This window comes from Silene latifolia, chromosome 2 (assembly GCF_048544455.1).
Source record: "Silene latifolia isolate original U9 population chromosome 2, ASM4854445v1, whole genome shotgun sequence".
NCBI lineage: Eukaryota > Viridiplantae > Streptophyta > Magnoliopsida > Caryophyllales > Caryophyllaceae > Silene > Silene latifolia.
In genome coordinates this window covers 174,103,067-174,122,392 of record NC_133527.1, presented here as the reverse complement: position 1 = coordinate 174,122,392, position 19,326 = coordinate 174,103,067, and the positions used below count along the sequence as shown (strand labels likewise).

At 38.9% G+C, this 19,326-nt stretch overlaps 1 protein-coding gene across 1 annotated transcript; it reads left to right on the top strand.

The window, feature by feature from the left end:
- The first annotated feature begins 9,831 nt into the window (after positions 1-9,831).
- Positions 9,832-10,248, top strand: LOC141641658 (protein FAR-RED IMPAIRED RESPONSE 1-like). Its single transcript, XM_074450313.1, has one exon. It carries the CDS (start codon positions 9,832-9,834, stop codon positions 10,246-10,248), a length of 417 nt encoding a protein of 138 aa, XP_074306414.1.
- Positions 10,249-19,326: the final 9,078 nt, after the last annotated feature.

Here is a 19,326-nt window from a genome sequence, read left to right as displayed (position 1 = left end):
TACGATTTCTGAATTTGTTGGCCTCATTCAAATAATCACACCACACAGAAATGACATCTGTATGAACTCGACGATCAAGAAGCAAACTCTTCATATGACTTCGTGTGAGAGTCTTGCCCGCACAGCTAAATAAAACCTCCCTATACAGTTATAATAACATGAAACTTAGTGTTATACAAAGAAAATGTAATACATATATGCCGAATAAAATTAAAATATAGGAGAGTGATACATACTCTTCATCTAAGTCCTCTGAAAATGCATAGTCTCCTACCAGTTTTTCCGATCGACTCAAGTCACGAACCATGTCCACGTTTCTGATAAAGTAAGGTGACCGGTAAACATTCGCTACCTCAACACACCTCTTAGGGAGCACCCTTCTACCAGCCACTTGCCTCTCAATGGCATAATCTGAGGGGACAGTTGGACAAGAAGGCTCAATTGGCGATTCATCCAGCGATAATTGAGAGGAGATAACTACAAAGCGATGGTTGGGATGGTTGGGATGAGATCGAAATTGGCGATATTGGCGATAAAGGACGAACTATCGAACAGGACGTCGTAGTTGTTGTGCTTGAATGAGGAACACTTGAAGCGACCGCAACCTGGACTCAAGGAACTCTTGAGAGTTATATAGCGCATCATCACCACTAAAAAGGCTGAAAGACGGTCCTTCCAGAAGCGCCTTATCCCTCTTTTCCTTTTCCTTTTTTTCGTTCCACATATTTTCATGATGTGAATCAAACACCTTGCCAACATGAGTGTATGCATTATTAAGGATCCCTTCTAATTCAGCCATGACAGTGGGATTGTCTAGAAATGCATCATCTGCACAACTCATGTCAACCTCCTCTTTCAACTCCTCCTCCTCCACTTTACCCTCATCCTTCTTCAACTCCTTCTCCACTGCCACCTCCTCCTTTCTCTCCTTCAATACATTCTTATCTTTCTCATTGTCCTTTTCCACTTCATCCTCCTCCATGTTCTCCATGGTAGCACCCTCCCTTTCACAATCAGCACCTTCCCTTTCACAATCAGCACCTTCCCTTTCACCTTCTTCTGTACTCTGCTGTGAAAGGGAAAATCCTTCAAATAAACAATCTGCCAACTTTGACATTTGCGTGACAGCCGGGAATGCGGGAGCCTTACACTTAGCATTTCTAACTGCTTTGGTAAAGTCACCATAAATGTCTGCAAGTCGAATGGCTGTGCTTGCCAAAACCTTGATGGATTCTTTCCTCTCATCAACCGGTTCAGCTTCAAGTTCGGTTCGTGTTCGAGTTCGAGTTGAGGTTGAGGTTCAATTTGAGGTTCAGGTTCAGGTTCAGGTAAACGTACAGGTACAGGTTCACGTTCATGTTGAGGTGCAACATAAGCAAATATGGGTTCAACAGAGCCCTTGCCAAAGCCACCCCCTTCTGCTTCTCCAACTTAACCCTTTCTCTAATTTTCTCATCCGTCCAATTCGCTAATAAGGGAAATGATCGACACACCGTTATCGTCATGAAAACACATCTATCCAAGTAGATAATCTGGAAAATCAGAATCGGTCCCTTAAAATAAGTTTTAGGGGAATTAGCTATAGCCGCCTTCCACGACATGACGTTGTTGATCATATGGGTCCGTGCAAATTTGCACCAATTCATGTTAGGGACATCGGTGAGATTTGAAAGGGAGCTTAATATCCGAGGGCTAGGATGATCACCTACTACCCCCATCAAGAGAACATTGACGATATAGATGAGGAAATTCCTCTTGAAATCGTCTCCACCATCCCGTTGCTCCATCATCTTATCTAAGAGAACCTTTTTCGTAATATCTGAGGTGGTAAACTGAGCCTTATACCTCTTGACAGCCTCTGTGTACTCCTTTTCCTTACGAACATTCCAAATTTGCAACAATGTCAATCGGTCCCATAGGAAGTCCAGTTGCAACGTGGACATCCTCATCAGAGATAACAAGATCGCGGTTCATCAATGAACAATTGAACGGATTAAATGTCTCGATAATCCATCTGGCCAGATGGCCATTGATTTCTTCTGACTTAAGTTGTAACAACCCTCCGAACCCCATACTGTTTATGGCTTCAATTTGCTGTTCGGATGGCCCCAACTTGATGAAATTAGTGATCAAGGAAGGACTCATCCGAGTGAGGAGAGGCTTATACTTGTCAGAACGCTTTCTTCTTTTTATACTTTGCGTTGGCTCTTTGCTTGTTGATGCTGCTTTCCTCTTGTTCTTGTTAGGAGGCAACTCTGGTGCAACTTCGTCGTGAACTTTGGCTTTAACACGCGGACTCCGTTGCCGCGGTGAAATTTGTTCTGCCTCTGCTGCTGTAGGGTTTGGTTTGGGAGAATTATCTGTCAAAGTAGTCAGCATTAGTAAGGTAGCTTATTTCATGTATATACTAAATTCTTTTATGCACATAGATAGTTATTTGATGCATATACAAGGTTGGTTAGTGAATTCATAAGACCATTGTACGCCAAACCAAAGGTGATTAGTTTCGGAAGACAGTTTATTTCATGCATGTACAGAAGTTGTTTAATGCACTTCAACAGTTATTTAATGCATATACACTCTTGGTCCATGAATTCATAAGACCATTGTACGCCAAACCAAACAGTGATTAGCTTCAGGAAGACAGTTTATTTCATGCATGTACAGAAGTAGTTTAATGCACTTAAACAGTTATTTGATGCATATACACTGTTGGTCCATGAATTCATAAGACCATTGTACGCCAAACCAAACAGTGATTAGCTTCAGGAAGACAGCTTATTTCATGCATGCACGAATGTTGTTTAATGCACTTGAACAGTTATTTGATGCATATACAAGGTTAGTCCATTAATTCATAAGACTAGTGCACACCAAACAAAACACAGATTAGCTTCAGGAAGACAGCTTATTTCATGCATGCACGAATGTTGTTTAATGCACTTAAACAGTTATTTGATGCATATAAAAGGTTAGTCCATTAATTCACAAGACTAGTGCACACCAAACAAAACATCGATCAGCCCGGGTGTCCCAAAACGGGACGGGAAAGGGTTTAGGGTTGGATTAGGCGGACCCGCGGTAGCGGGTCCGCCTAATCCAACCCTAAACCCTTTCCCTTGCTATTGTCATTCGAACACGAAAACCTAAAGACACCCTAGAAGGGGACGAGTGAACCCTTTTTTTGGGGACGGGATTTTAGAAAGGGGACCGGGTGTCCTAAAACGGGACGGGAAAGGGTTTAGGGTTGGATTAGGCGGACCGCTACCGCGGGTCCGCCTAATCCAACCCTAAACCCTTTCCCTTGCTATTGTCATTCGAACAAGAAAACCTAAAGACACCCTAGAAGGGGACGAGTGAACCCTTTTTTTGGGGACGGGATTTTAGAAAGGGGACCGGGTGTCCTAAAACGGGAGGGGAAAGGGTTTAGGGTTGGATTAGGCGGACCGCTACCGCGGGTCCGCCTAATCCAACCCTAAACCCTTTCCCTTGCTATTGTCATTCGAACAAGAAAACCTAAAGACACCCTAGAAGGGGACGAGTGAACCCTTTTTTTGGGGACGGGATTTTAGAAAGGGGACCGGGTGTCCTAAAACGGGACGGGAAAGGGTTTAGGGTTGGATTAGGCGGACCGCTACCGCGGGTCCGCCTAATCCAACCCTAAACCCTTTCCCTTGCTATTGTCATTCGAACAGGAAGAAAACCACAAGGCATGGTTGTTTAATGCATATGGATTGTTTTTTTATGCATCTACAAGGCTACTTGATGCATTCATAAGGGTATTGCACCTTAAACCATCACCATTAATATTCGAACAAACGACATATACTGGAAATCTTTAAAAGGGACAAGAAAAGGTAAACCCTCACCATTATTGTTACCAGAAAGCATATCTGGTGGTACTTGCTCGGAACTCTTGGTTGGATACGTGGACTCACGTCGACGTGGAGGAGGAATTTGTCCGGCTTTGCACCGGAGTACTTGGGTTGGGAGGATTATCTGACAAAGTAAGTAGGTTAAAAAGGCAGCTTATTTGAGGCATATACAGGGGTATTTTAATGCACTGAGATTATTTTTTGATGCATCTACAAGGTTGTTCCATAGATCCAAAAACTTCATGTAATTATGAAACAATGAAAAGCTCGATGATTAACAAAATAAGGAAAAGAAACTTCATTAATAAAACATATATCATCCATACATGACAAAGCTTTACAACATTGAAAATGGGAAAACCCGACTACATAATTATACAAGAGTACCACAAAAGACTGAAACTAGGGCAACTTTAAGACCTGAACCGTTAAAGGCCTAAATAGAGGAAAAAACCGAAAAAAGGCAAATGCCCGAGTTGCTAAGTCTCGTTGAAATGGCAAATATTTGTGTCACGTGCAGGAGATGGCGTGGCTAAAGCATGAAGCAACTCATTCACATGTGCACGTTCAGCATCATCAAGAGCATTTAGATGTTCTCTTTGGTAAATATTTTTCTCTTGTTGATGATGCAGGAGCAATTTAGCTGCCAAATCTTCAGTCATAAAGCATTTGCATCGTTTATAAATTATTTTAGGACCCCTACGAACAATTCTTACACCATTGATATCATTGGTCCGTAGAGAAATGCCATATGCATGTTCAATGCGAGGTGCAGTTGGGTGTATGAGGAAAAGCTGAGACCAATTCCTACAGACCAACGCCATATTTGCCTTATCTTCGTTAAAATCTAGTTGGTTAAATATGTTAGTCACTAGATCTTGATTATTGAAAACATCATCAACTAGGGCTTGATAACGCTTGTCGGAAACCGAACTTTGGCTAAGGGAGCAAATGACAAACCCATAGCCTCTTTTTTTTCACTTACGTAATTCTTGACAAAAAGTGCTTTATCTTCTTCATGAATATTGACTACCCACCCCTTGCACCAATTGGCCATACTTGGCTATGTATAAGTAGTTGACCAGTAAGAGAATGACCTACAAACATCACAAATTGAACTCTCGAATGAAAAAACTAGAAATAGAAACTAGTAAGGAAAAGAGTACAAGCAGTCCGTCATTTGAAAAGCACATAAAGCATGCCGAAAAACACTAAGATAAATTCAGGAAATATCACATTAAGCAAGCAATACAGGTAATGCATCCAAGTTTAGACAGAGCATTAAAATGTAGTCTATCATTATTTTGGGGTAAGGAAGGGATGAAACATAAAAATAGACAAAACTATGCAGGTTTCTTACAACATACTTTGGTCAACAACATCATTTATAGTTGAGTTTGTTGGGTTTGGCGGGAAATAATCTTTCACTGATCTACCTCCTTTTATTTGTGTAATTTTGACTGGTGTGTTTTTCTTCCTTGCAACAGTTTTTCGCCTCATATCTGTGAATGTATTGACTGATGTTAACACAGGTGAAATTAGAAATTTCGGCCAATGCACAACCGAGAGCATTTAGATTTTGGTAAATATGCAGATTTTCCGAGTCAAGGGCACTCTACTAATTAAGCATTGGCACCTTATCGACAATGAACCTACTGTTAATTTTAAAGTAACGACGTGTTTGATGTGGACAGGGCCTTATTTGATGCACATTGAACCCTATTTTATGCACGCTGTACCTTATTTCATGCACGGACAGAGGACAAGTATCCTAAAACCTCAGCTTCCTTGGCTAAAAATACCGAAAACAACAAGCAACTCGACTATTTTTTTCAGATCCAAACAATATAGATCATTTAAAACTAAAAGACTCTCACAAAATACGCAAATTCAATTATTTAAAAGTACTTGAACATGCAATCAGAATAAAAACTCATAAATCCGCAAATTCAATTATTTAAAATTACTTGAACATGCAATCGAACAAAATTGCGAAATCACTAAACTATAAGCAACGTATAACTCGATTTTCTATGCAAATGTGTTCAACACATTAAAACTCAATTTCTCCCCGAATCTAAGAATTCATTATAGAATAACAATTTAAATACCTTAATTAGGGAAATTACTGCAAATTAGGGTTAATAGTTTAATATGAATTGATGAATCTCGGAGGAATTGATGAATGTCGAAGGGAAAAATACATGCATGATAAAATTACAGGACAATCGCCATTATCGGAAGCATAGTACCTGAATTAGTAGGAATGAGATTGATAAATCTCGCGAAAATGCTCCTGATGAATGGATTGAACCGTAATATGAGAAGCAGATGATCGGAAACGATGAAGGTAGGGTAGAGATGAGCAACGACGACGATCGGAGAAGACGAACGGAAATGGCGACGGTTGGAAACGCGGATGATGAGGGTGGTAGAGAGAGAAGAAGATGAGTGAGAAAGGGAAAATTGGGAAATGATTGAAGTTGAAGGGTTTGGGAGTTGAGCGCGTAAATTGTAATATTATTAGTATTATTAATTAGTAATGTTAATATTAGTAGTATTATTAGTGGTTCTCATGGTTCTCATCATCCTAGTGGTTCTCATATGATCCCGAATCTATATATATATATATATATATATATATATATATATATATATATATATATATTGCATCAAGTGAGTCTAAGTATCTTAGGTGAGTCTAGCATCTTAATCTCAGCCATTAGATCAAGTCCTAATCAACGGCTGAGATTAAATCTCAAAAATTATAATTAGACTATATAAGGCTCGATTTCACGCTAAACCTTACAATTCTATTTCACTTTCTCTCTCTTCATTCACACTTTTTCTCTCTCTACGAATTTCCCTCTGTTTTTCTTCGTTCTCGCATAAAACAAATCCAGCAAAAAATATACACAAATAATTTTACTTTTCAATTCATCATTCAATTATTTTTACATTTCAATCGTTCTCAGTTTTTGCTTGATGGTTGATACTCCTATGGATGCCGATTCTACTGAAAATAGTTTCCGCGCAGGTAATCGCTTTCTGTTTTTGCTTTATCCTTTTCTTCGATTATAATCGTGATTGTTTTTCCTGTCAAATTTGATTAGAATCGTTGTTTTCTCTCTTCAATTTGCAATTTCGCTTTATCCTTTGCTTTCGTGATAATCGTTGTTGTTTTCCGTCATATTTGATCGAATTTGATTATAATCTATGTTTTTGCTGCAAATTCGCTTTTTCCTTTGCTTTGCTTCTAATCGTCCTAGTTTTCTCCGTCAAATTACATCGGATTTGATTATAATCGTTGTTTTCTTTCTTGAATTTGCAATTTCGCTTTATCCTTTGCTTTCATTATCACCGGTGTTGTTCTCCGTCAAATTCGATCGAATTTGATTTGTAATCGTCTTTCTCTGCAAATTTGCTTTATTCTTTCCGTAGATTAAAATCGTCCTTGGTTTTCCCGTTGAAATTAGCAATACGCTGCTGCGCTGATATTAATTTTGCAAAACATTTTCAAAACTCCTTTGCTTTTGAGCTCTTCTCTCTGTTCCACCTGTGTGCATATTCCTGTTCTGCTGTCAATGCTAATGTCACCACATTGTAGCAGTCTCACTGTTACTGTAACATTCATTAGTTGCTTTATCGTTACATTCCATCAATTTTGATTATACTTGTCTTTATTCTGTTGCTTTTCAGTTTTTTAGGTTAATCGATTTTATGTTTGCTTCAACTTTAATGAAATTCGTTCACTTATACTTCAATTTACGGTCTGCTTTCCTTTGATTATACTCTTACTTGCTTTTCTCTTAAATATTAGGTCAAATATCCTCGTCTTTGTTGATTTTCACGTTCAAATTCGGTCAAATTTCATTATATTTGACCTCTTTTCCTGTTTTTGTATATTCCTGTCCCATTGTCTCAGATATTCCTGTTCTGCTTGTCAATGCTTACAGGCTCGCTTGTTACAATATCAATGTTATCAGTAACACAATCACATATATTCATTTTCCATTTCACATATAACATATGCTGTACCACTTCTGGATGTCCTCTTTTATTACTGTAACAATGTCACTCTTTGTAATACCACCGTTGTATTTCAGGTCACTAATACTCGTATTTTCCTTTTTGTATTACAGACTCAAGTACTGTCACTCAACCCCATTCTACGCCAATTGTCCAAGAGCAACCCAATCCTCAACCAAATAATCAGCTTGTTCTGTCTCACACGCCTAATGGAGGTGAGCGCTGGATGCGTGTGGTTGAGCACAAGTTTAGACCTACCATTGGTGCAGTTTTCGCCTCCCTTGAGGCTGGCATCAAGTTCTACGAGGTTTATGCTCGGGCATGCGGATTTACCCCTCGGAAGCACAGTACGAAAACACTACGAGGTGGTGTTGCACACCAAAAATTCGTAGTCTGCAACCGTCAAGGGTTCAGGGAATCTAAACCGAAACAGGCGTCCCGAGAACCAAGGATGATGAGAATATGGGTGATGGTTCGTCCACAGCTAGTACAGTTACACGGCGAGTTAAAATCACAAGAATTGGATGCCGAGCATACGTCAGATTTGCCCTTCTACATGGCCTTGATGGCCCAGCTATGATTGACGAGTTTTCTGAAGTCCACAATCATCGTCTCACCTCTGTCTGTAACAGAGATCTCGATAAGATTTCACGATCCCTTGATATGTTCCAGAAGACGCTTATCTTGGACAACTCCAAGTTGAATATTGGCGCTGGATTGACCTTTAGACAGGTTAAGGAACTTGTCAATGGGTATGAAAATATCGGTGCTACATTGATAGATTTTAAGAACTTTCAAAGAGATATCAAGTGCTACATTGGGTTAAGAGATGCTGACCTTTTCATCGATCGACTCGAGAAACTCAAAGCAACCCAACCCCAGTTCTACTTCGCCTATGATGTTGATCCGCAAAACCGTCTAACAAAGTTCTTTTGGGCTGATGCTACATGTATTAGAAACTACTCATTCTTTGGGGATCTTTGTTAGCTTCGACCCTACTTACTAACCAATAAGTATGATATGGTTTTTACACCATTCACAAGTGTTAATCACCACAGAAAGTCGGTGTTGTTTGCCGGTTGTCTCCTGTTACACGAGGATGACATCTCCTTCCAATGGACCTTTCAGCATTTCTTGACTGCCATGGGACAAAAAGAGCCGCAGTTCATGATCACGGATCAATGCCCTGGCATAAAGAAGGTAATAGTGTGACAATGTTACTGTAACAGACTTATTTAAGATTATTGTACCAGAACTTTCTGACTCCAACTACCACTGTTCCATCTCTTCCTCTTTTACAAGGTTATTCAATAACAATGTCACTGTAACTAAATTACTAACATATAATTTACTCACTTGCTCTTTCCCTATCACTGGTCAATATCACGTTCTGACTTGCTGTTTCATTATGCCTGGCATACAACAGGCTTTCCCTTCTGTTTTCAAGACAGCTAGGCATCGTTATTGTATGTGGCATATTACACAAAAGATCACGGACAAAGTTGGTTCAGCACTCTGCAGAGACACGGACTTCCTTGCTCGCTTCAACGCTGTTGTTTGGGACCTGATATGGAGCCGTCGAGTTCGAAGAGAAGTGGCGGAAGGTCATTTCGATTTCGAGCCGGAAGATAATGATTGGTTGACTACAATGTTCGACACGACACACCATTGGATTCCTGCCTACCATCGTGACCTTGCCTTGGGCTGCATATTAAGAATAACACAAACGATCGAAAGTACAAATTCGTTTTTCAAGCGCTATGAGAATCACTTTGGTACACTGGTCGAATTTTGGATGAGGTAAACAACTCTTTTTCATTCCTTACAGTACCCGGGAACAGTGTATGTTACAGTACCATTGTTTCATTGTTACATAAATAATTTGTTGCCGAATCCTTGTTGCATTAAAACCAGGTTCCAAACTGCTATGGACCAGCAGCGCTATACACGAAGGTGCGATGATTATAACAGCGACCACTCATTCCCTGAGCGTAAGACAGAATTACCTATAGAAAAGCATGGCGCTATTATATACACACATGCTGTGTTCAAGGTGTTCCAAGAAGAAGTAATGGCGGCCGATTCATGTGGTGTTGATGACTTTGAGAAGGAGGAGCATGTGCGCATAATTCATGTAATCGATGCCGAGACAGACAGAATTTTCAAGGTGAGGTTGGACCTTAGAAGCACAGATGCAGTATGCGAGTGTAAACTGTTCGAAAGAATTGGATTACTCTGCAGGCATATTTTGTGTGTGTACAAGGGCAAAGGAATTGGACGAATACCAAGCAAATACATTGTAGATCGTTGGCTAAATAACACACACGCAGCGAATGTGGTTTGATTCGAAACATTATTACTTGTGATGATTTTGACTTGTTATAGTAATTGTTTTACTGATAACATTGTAACCATAATTTCTTAAAGTAACATTGTCACCATGATAAACAAGAACCTCTTGTTTTACTTCCGAGCTTGATTCGAATGGGAATGTCATTGAGGATTCATATATGGCTACGTCGATAACGATCATTTGTGCAACGTATGGTCGAGTTCCGTCGGATAGTTGGTGTTCTCAAAACTTTACCTGTTGAACACACGGAAGAGTTAGCATCCGTCCTAGTTGAGTTCCGGCAGAAGTTATGTATTGAACCGCTTACAAAAGACCAAGAGATGGAGATGTCTTTGTTGGGTCACAGCTCGTCGTCTCGAAGTCACTATCCACCCTCCTAACAAGCACGCAACAAGGGCGGTGGAAAAAGATTGAAGTCGGCTAAACAACAGCCATTGAAAAAGCAGCCAAGCCAAAGAGGCTATGTGCATACTTGCAAAGAAAGAGTTACCCACGACAGAGAACATGCCCTCTTCGCATAGGCGATGTAGCTGCTTTGAGAAAGCGACTAAAAAGAAAAAGTTTGATCTTTGTTATGATGTTACGATAACATTGTGACCTTAGCAATAATTAGTAGGATTTTGTGTTCTTTGTGACAATAATATGTCACAAAGAAAAATAAAAAGTAGAATTGTGTCTTCTTTGTGGCAATAACATGTCACAGTAAAAAGTCATTCCATTGTCCTACATCATAGTTAACATTTTATACAGCACTTACAACATTTTATACAGCAACACATATTGTTTTAGGACCATTTTCCGTCCCGTTTTAGGAGCATATTTCCTAAGTTTTACAAAGAATGTATTATACAATTTGTTATACGATTTGTTTTGTTTAAGGAAAAGGGTTTAGGGTTGGATTAGGCGGCTCCGCGAAGCGGTTCCGCCTAATCCAACCCTAAACCCTTTTCCGTCCCGTTTTAGGAGCGTTTTTCCCCAAATTTACATCCCGTCCACGACAGGGTATCACCGGTACTTCCCTAGGGTTTAGTTTTGGTTTTACTGTAACAACCTTTGTTTAAGGAAAAGGGTTTAGGGTTGGATTAGGCGGCTCCGCGAAGCGGTTCCGCCTAATCCAACCCTAAACCCTTTTCCGTCCCGTTTTAGGAGCGTTTTTCCCCAAATTTAAATCCCGTCCACGACAGGTATCACCCGTCCTTCCCTAGGGTTTAGTTTTGGTTTTATCTGTAACACTCTTGTTGTACTACGAACAACCTTTGTTTAAGGAAAAGGGTTTAGGGTTGGATTAGGCGGCTCCGCGAAGCGGTGCCGCCTAATCCAACCCTAAACCCTTTCCGTCCCGTTTTAGGAGCGTTTTTCCCCAAATTTAAATCCCGTCCACGACAGTATCACCCGTCCTTCCCTAGGGTTTAGTTTTGGTTTTATCTTTGTAACACTTGTTGTACTACGAACAACCTTTGTTTAAGGAAAAGGGTTTAGGGTTGGATTAGGCGGCTCCGCGAAGCGGTGCCGCCCAATCCAACCCTAAACCCTTTTCCGTCCCGTTTTAGGAGCGTTTTTCCCCAAATTTAAATCCCGTCCACGACAAGGTATCACCCGTCCTTCCCTAGGGTTTAGTTTTTGTTTTATCGTAACACTCGTTGTACTACGAACAACCTTTGTTTAAGGAAAAGGGTTTAGGGTTGGATTAGGCGGCTCCGCGAAGCGGTGGCGCCTAATCCAACCCTAAACCCTTTTCCGTCCCGTTTTAGGAGCGTTTTTCCCCAAATTTAAATCTCGTCCACGACAGTATCACCCGTCCTTCCCTAGGGTTTAGTTTTGGTTTTATCTTGTAACACTTTGTTGTACTACGAACAACCTTTGTTTAAGGAAAAGGGTTTAGGGTTGGATTAGGCGGCTCCGCGAAGCGGTGCCGCCTAATCCAACCCTAAACCCTTTTCCGTCCCGTTTTAGGAGCGTTTTTCCCCAAATTTAAATCCCGTCCACGACAGGGTATCACCCGTCCTTCCCTAGGGTTTAGTTTTGGTTTTCTTGTAACAACCTTTGTTTAAGGAAAAGGGTTTAGGGTTGGATTAGGCAGAACCGCGAAGCGGTTCCGCCTAATCCAACCCTAAACCCTTTTCCGTCCCGTTTTAGGACCGTTTTTTGACAATTTTAAACATAGTTACATAATCGTTGTTCAATTTAATATACCACAATTCTATTAGTAAATTGGACAATTAACCGAATTAAGATGTCATTCATTAAAAACAAGTGTTCCAAACACTGATTACAAACGAAATACTTAGAAACAAGAATGATGAGTTAACTTAAATATAAGTCATCACATAAGTATAAACTCATGTAATGAAAGAAATATTAAATCTTTTACTCCCTTCTTAGTCGCTTATTCACAGGAGGAGAATGAATGCTGCTTTCGCCCTCTAGCAACTCCCTTTTCAGATTATTCTTGTAACCTTCCATCTCTTCAATAGCTTTGACAACAAGAGGCCACTTCCTGTTAATCGAAGGGTTGAGTTTAGCATATGACTCCCTAAGAGCTGTAACACCAAGGAGAAATTGACGGTCTAAATCTGTTTCAGTGTACTTCTTCAGCTTATTTTCTTCTAGCTGTTTCCCAATACACTTGTTTTCCGCCATCAGAAACTTGATATGAGCTTCAGCATTTTTCAAGTCATTTTCAAGCACTTGTACTCGTTCCGCCATTTCTATTACCTTACTATCAGATGATATAACCTGCTCAAGTAATGAATCTCTATGCCTTGTCATTTCTTCCAGTTCAAACTTGGTGTCTTCTAGTTTCCTTTGAATTCGTTCCATTTTTCTCTTCACGCAACAAAAAAAAAAAAAAACCTATTAAAACAGAAAAATAAACTGTTTTCCCTAAATTAGAGAAAACAAAATCTATTTATAAACAAACAGAAACTGTTTTCCCTCAATTAGAGCAAGGTTTTTAATATTACAAAAGATTTAAAAAAAATTAGACATGAAAAACCTTTGAATTTGTCTTGGCTTATTTTTTTTGTTTAGAAAATGAAGTGTAAAAATGTTGAATGAAAATGAGATTATTTATAGATAATTGAAAAAAACAGAACAGTTTAAAAAAAAAAAAATAAAAAAAAAATAACTGCCTTGAAACACGTCACTTTGAACAAAGTGCAAAACTGTTTTAGAAAGATAACTGCTGCAGATTGTAGAATTCAAAGCGTCAAAACCGTCACATTCTGAAACATAATTGTGCTTTTTTACAATGACATTATTTATAGATAATTGTGAAAAACAAAACAGTTATTTTTTAAAAAAAAAAATTAACTGCTTTAAAAACCACTTTTATTAACTGCTTTGAAAACTGTTTTTAAATAATGATTGATGTTAACCACGTGCATGTTCCCCATAATTAAGTCCAGTTATAAATGCTGCAGAGTGGCGAATTCAAAGCGTCAAAATCTTTTACTCCCTCCAATTTCATTTATTGTTCCTCTTTCCCTTTTCGTCCATTTTTCTTATTGTTCTCTCTTTCCTTTTTTGGATAACTTTGTGTGGTCCAAAATCAATTTGATGTGGGTTTATGTGTATTGTGTGGTCCAAATTGATTCACTTATTTTTTATGTCAAAAAGAAAGGGGAACAATAAATGAAATTGGAGGGAGTATTATAATTTTCATTTATTACTATCACAGTGTTACAGTAACATTATTTTCATTTTGTCTCGACTTTTTTTGTTTAAAAAAAAAACACTTAACATTTTAAAAACTGTTTTCAAAATTAAATGCTTTAAACAAACAGTTAATTTTTGAATTCCAACAGACAAAAATCGGACATGAAACTTATCCAACCCATGTTTCGTATTCCCTATGAAGTGCGATTATAATAACATGCAAGAGTGAAGAATTCAAAACGTCAAATTATGTTTTCTCTTTTCACTCTTGAAATCACACATCTTTATTCTGATAACATAGTTAATGAATTCTGCATATAATAAGTTCTTCATTAAAGAACAAACTTATTTGTAATATATTCCAAAATATTCGAAAATATGTTCCACTGTCTATGACAGCCACTATTACGTTGTTAAAGTAACATTGTTTTAGAGTACATCACTTGATTTTCACTTTAAAACGAAGTACAGGCATTTCGGTGTTGAGTGGCTTCGGTTCATTCTCAATCGGTGGTTCTTTGTCTGACAATTCATCTTCCGTTGCCTTCCCTTTGAGCATTCTAGCCGCTTCCTCCTTGCAGCTATATCGGCCGATTGTTTTCTTTGATTTTTTGAAGATTTCAACAGCGTCCAACAATTCAGCCCGTATTTTGTTGATGTCAGCCATGAGCAAACATGCAGCAATTTGGGAAGCACATGCCCGCCGATAAAATGTGTTGTTGAGCAAAGAAGACTTGTTTGCATATCCCAAAAAATTGAGACGGCTACATCATAGTGATACAGGTGACTCTTCAAATACGGAAGCCCGTTTCGCCATTTAAACTTCACATTTACCACAGGATAGCGGAGCATTTCATTACCCTCACGTCGCCCTTTGTGTCCAGGTAGTCACTCATGCAACCGGCCCGTCGAAACAGAACATTAATTTCCTTTTACTATCAATTAAGAAATCGAGTAATCAACAATGTTACAAAGATAGGTGTAACAAGAACAATCGAAACAACATAATAACGTTACGATATGATTATCGTAACACTCGAAACTCGAAATCGTAAACATACAATTCGACAACGATGTAACATAAACAGTGTTTAAAAACCAGTTTTACGAAACGATTAACAAAGAAACACTTTCACAAGAACAACAAGTATTTTACCTTTTGTGGAAGTCGATATCATCCATAAACGCATAATCAAGAACGTGCCTTCTCAGATTAGTTGTACTGGACAGCAGTTTCTGATTTTCTCTCATAAATTCAGAGACTAGGAATATATCACCGTCAATTTCACCGTCACCTAGAGAACATCCCATAACATCATCTTTAAAAATTTAAATATTATCTCCTCATCTTCACCAATTGCTCTAGGAGAATGCTTGTAAGCAACCGACTTCACCCTCGGCTGTTTGGGCTCTTCCCCTTTTTGTTTTTCCTGTGGCTTCTTTGTTTTTTCCTCTTCCTTTTTTTCCTCTTCCTTTTTTTCCTCTTCCTTTTTTTCCTTCTTCTCTTCCAGCCTTCTTTTTTTTGCGACTTTTCCTTCACTGTTCCCTTTCATTCCCGAATTTTGATATCCTTCCTTGCACCTCTTTTCGTACTTGATTCAAGTCGCTAAGAACAAGTATTGCACATATTTCAAAGACGGTACAACATTCTTTTCCGTTCATCCCCACTCGAGTCAAAAACCTTCCCCGTGTAGAAAGCCATGTGCATCATCATGAAAACCCCACAATCCACGTTTTTTGCAATGCTCTGCCATTTAAATTTCACATTCTTAAGTGGGAAACTTTTCACTTTGGAGCCTTTTGCAATTTGCATTTCTAACAACATTTTCCCCATGATATTTGCCTGCACAAAAAGTAATACTGTTACTATATCTATGTTACTGTAACAATGATTGCCAAAATTATTAATGGAAATTTAAAGGTATAACATTGTCACTGTAAGTAGAGAAACTTACCGCATTTCTTGCCATTTTTGCTTTTCGGGATCTGGCATACAAGGGTTTGTTGTCTAGGTAGTCAACGGTTTTCGACATGAAATTTATGCAAGCACAGAAAAAGTGGTCCTCCAGAATGAGTGGAATGAATATCTGCAATTAAGCAGATATATATCATTGCTAAACAGAACTTCTATACACTCTACTTATATAAGAATAAAAAAAAAATTATTAACAGTAATGTGGTTTACCATATCACAGTCGAAATTCAGTGGACTCTTGTTGTATTTGATCCACTGTGTGAAGGACAGCAAAACTTCACTTTCTAAATGTCTGTTTTGAATGGGTTTTCCAACAGACATAGTTGCTAATGCGTCCTACAAAAATAAATATAAATACAAAGTCAATAAACATTATAGAAACACAAAATCAATAAGAATAAAAATTTATTTATTACAGTAACATACAGATTGACCCAAGCCCATGAAGATCCTCAATGGTGTATCACTTGCTACCTTTCTGGAGATGAGGTCATTGAGCAACATTGACCAACATTCAGTCACCATTATATAAATAAGCTCACCAGGAGCCAATGAAGTTAAATCTTCCCTTGGAATGAAGTGATACTTCCCATACGAGACAAGCCTTTCCCTGTTGGACAATGAGATGTAATAGTCGAACACCTTTTAATAGAGTAACGGTTTAACAAAGAATAACTATTCAATTGAAATAGTATTCACTTGCAAAGTAAAACGTTTTGTTTATCACAGTGCAAGAGTAAATAAAGTACTCACGTATCTGAGAGGTTCTCGTCATCGTCGATAAAACAATAGTCAATTGTTTCTTTCCTAACTTCAAGGATAGGCGCCATTATCTCCTTGTGTTTTATCATACTCTTCGACACAAGTGTTAGATCCGGAGCTGGTAGGCCACATTCGATTGTGCAGCCGTAGCAAGGATCCATCACGTGCATCCAGTCTTCAGTTGTTTCGACATGTAACAAATAGTGGTCGCCAGTATCTTCGTCGTAATTGTCATACAGGATCTCATCACTGCAATCATCGACAATATCAACTTCATCATCGTCGTCATCTTCTCGCTACCTGACGCACCGAGTAGTTATTGGTTCTTCGTCACCAACTGTCTCATCATCACCTCACCGGTTTTTCTCCTTCCTCGCCTTTTTCATCATTCCCATCGGCGTCTTCATTACCAGTTGCTTCATCCTCCTTCTTTTATCCTCGTTTTTATCGCCAAAGATTGTCTTCATCTTTATCATCATCGTTCTCTTCATCTGGTTTTTCATTCCCATCATCCTCTTCATCTTTATCGTCATCTTCCTTTTCATTTCCCTCACTGGATGGTTGGTCATCAACCTGGCCTGATGCATCATCATCGGCCTCTTCCTTGTTATCTGTGGCACAAGTAATTGAATTGAATATAAATTACTAATGTTTTTCCGACCAACAATGCCTCATAGTTATACTAACGATGTTCTTTATCAAATTTGCTACTTCAATTACCTTCGAAGATCCTTCTTCACCGCCTCGATCGTTGGGTTCTCTTGACTTGGCCCGATGCATCATCTTCGGCCTCTTCCTTGTCATCTCGTGTAGCGAGATAATTGAATATATATATCACTCAAACTTCGATAAAACTACGACACGATAGAATAAGCGTTATATAAAGATGTTACAAGAATAATGCTAACAGTGTTACATCAGCTAATACAACGAGTGCAAATAGATTTCTCTATTACCTTCGGGAGATCCTTCTTCACCGCCTCATTGTCTGGTTGTCTTCGAGCTTGCCTGATTCATCAACTTTCGCCTCTTCCTCGTCATCTCATGTGTCACGGTAATTGGATTCAATATATATTAACAATTTTTCTTTGAACAAAAAAAGGCACAATAGATAAATCGTAAATTTCTGTTAAAATTACGTCACAAGAACATTGTTACGATTACATCCTCGGACACAACGAGTTTAAATAGATTCCTCAATTACCTTCGAAGATGCCTCTTCACCGCCTCACTAGTTGGGTTATCTTCAGTGGCTCGATGCATCACCTTCGGCCTCTGCCTTGTCATCTCAGTAGCGTATAATGAATGAAAATATATTACTAAATTGTTTGTTAAAAAAGCACCCGATGAATGAAAGCCTATAACAAAGATTACACTATTACCTTCACCATATCCATCTTCCGGCTCGCTAGTTGTTTTGTCACCACCCCCGCCCGACGCATCATATTCATCAACATCATCGTTTTCATCTAAAAGGAAAGTAATTGATTATTAGTAATTATTTGTAAAATGAAAACTCTATAACAGCGATCATGTAACAGTGTTAGTGCAAGTGATTAGATTATTGTAGTATTGTTACTATATTACCTTCATCAGATGCATCTTTATCATCCTCGCCACTCCCCTCTTTGTCGTCTTCATTTTCTTCTTCTTTATCCTCCTCCTCCTCTTCATCTCCGTCATCCTCTTGACCTTTGCCAGATTCATCCTCCTCATCTGCATCATCGTCTTCATCTGCATCATCCTTTTCCTCTGCATCATCTTCTTCATCTGCATCACAAGTAAGTAATTGAATATTATATTACTAACTATTAATATATATAAAATATTACGAATAATGTTGTTATTGTAAAACTATAACTAAAAGTAATAACATAACATCATTACTCGATCTATTACCTTCACCAGATTGGCTTTCAGCATCCTTTACATCCTCCTCTTTGTCCTCTTGGTCTTCTTCCTCTTCATCCTCCTTTTCCTTTTCATCCTCTTCATCGTCTTCCTCCTCATTGGCACTTTCTTCATCGTTATCTATGTCCGTGCCACCCTCTTGAAGCCTCTTGTTTTTAAGACGACTCTCAACATCGCCGCCATCGTCATCCCCGTCCTCATCATCATCCTCTGCATCATCAGTCCCGTCATCATCGTTGCCATCATCAGTCCCGTCCTCATCATCACTTTCCACTCCGTCCTCCATCTCATCTTGCCTGTCCTCGTCATGAACCTCCTCGTCCTCTTCATCATCTTCTTCATGATGTTGCTCACTTAAACTCGCTCAATACTTCCTTTACCGGGATTCTCGACTTAATCGTCCTAGGACTTTTCTCTGTTGGAAATGGTTCCAACTTCCTACTGACTTTGGACCTTGTATATACCGGGAAGTCATTCGCCCTCCTCTTCAACGATTCACCTTTCGCACAACATCTTCGGCATATTTAAGGTATTCGGGCTTTAGTGGTGATTTCTTTTACGCTTTGATTCGAAAACTTTCGATCATTGAGCAAATCTCTCGTGAACAAGGTTGCAATCCCTTCTATACATCAAAGAACATCAGGTCGGTCTCCTAAGTCAATAAACCGAGACAGAAAGAAATGAATTAGATACCGTTTTGGGAGTTGTAACAATTGCGGACAATTAAATTTATAAAAATAACTCACATCAACACTTTTTCCTTC

What these genes read in the sequence shown, in the direction of transcription:
- LOC141641658 (XM_074450313.1), top strand. Translation starts at nt 9,832, where the DNA reads ATGGACCAGCAGCGCTATACACGAAGGTGCGATGATTATAACAGCGAC.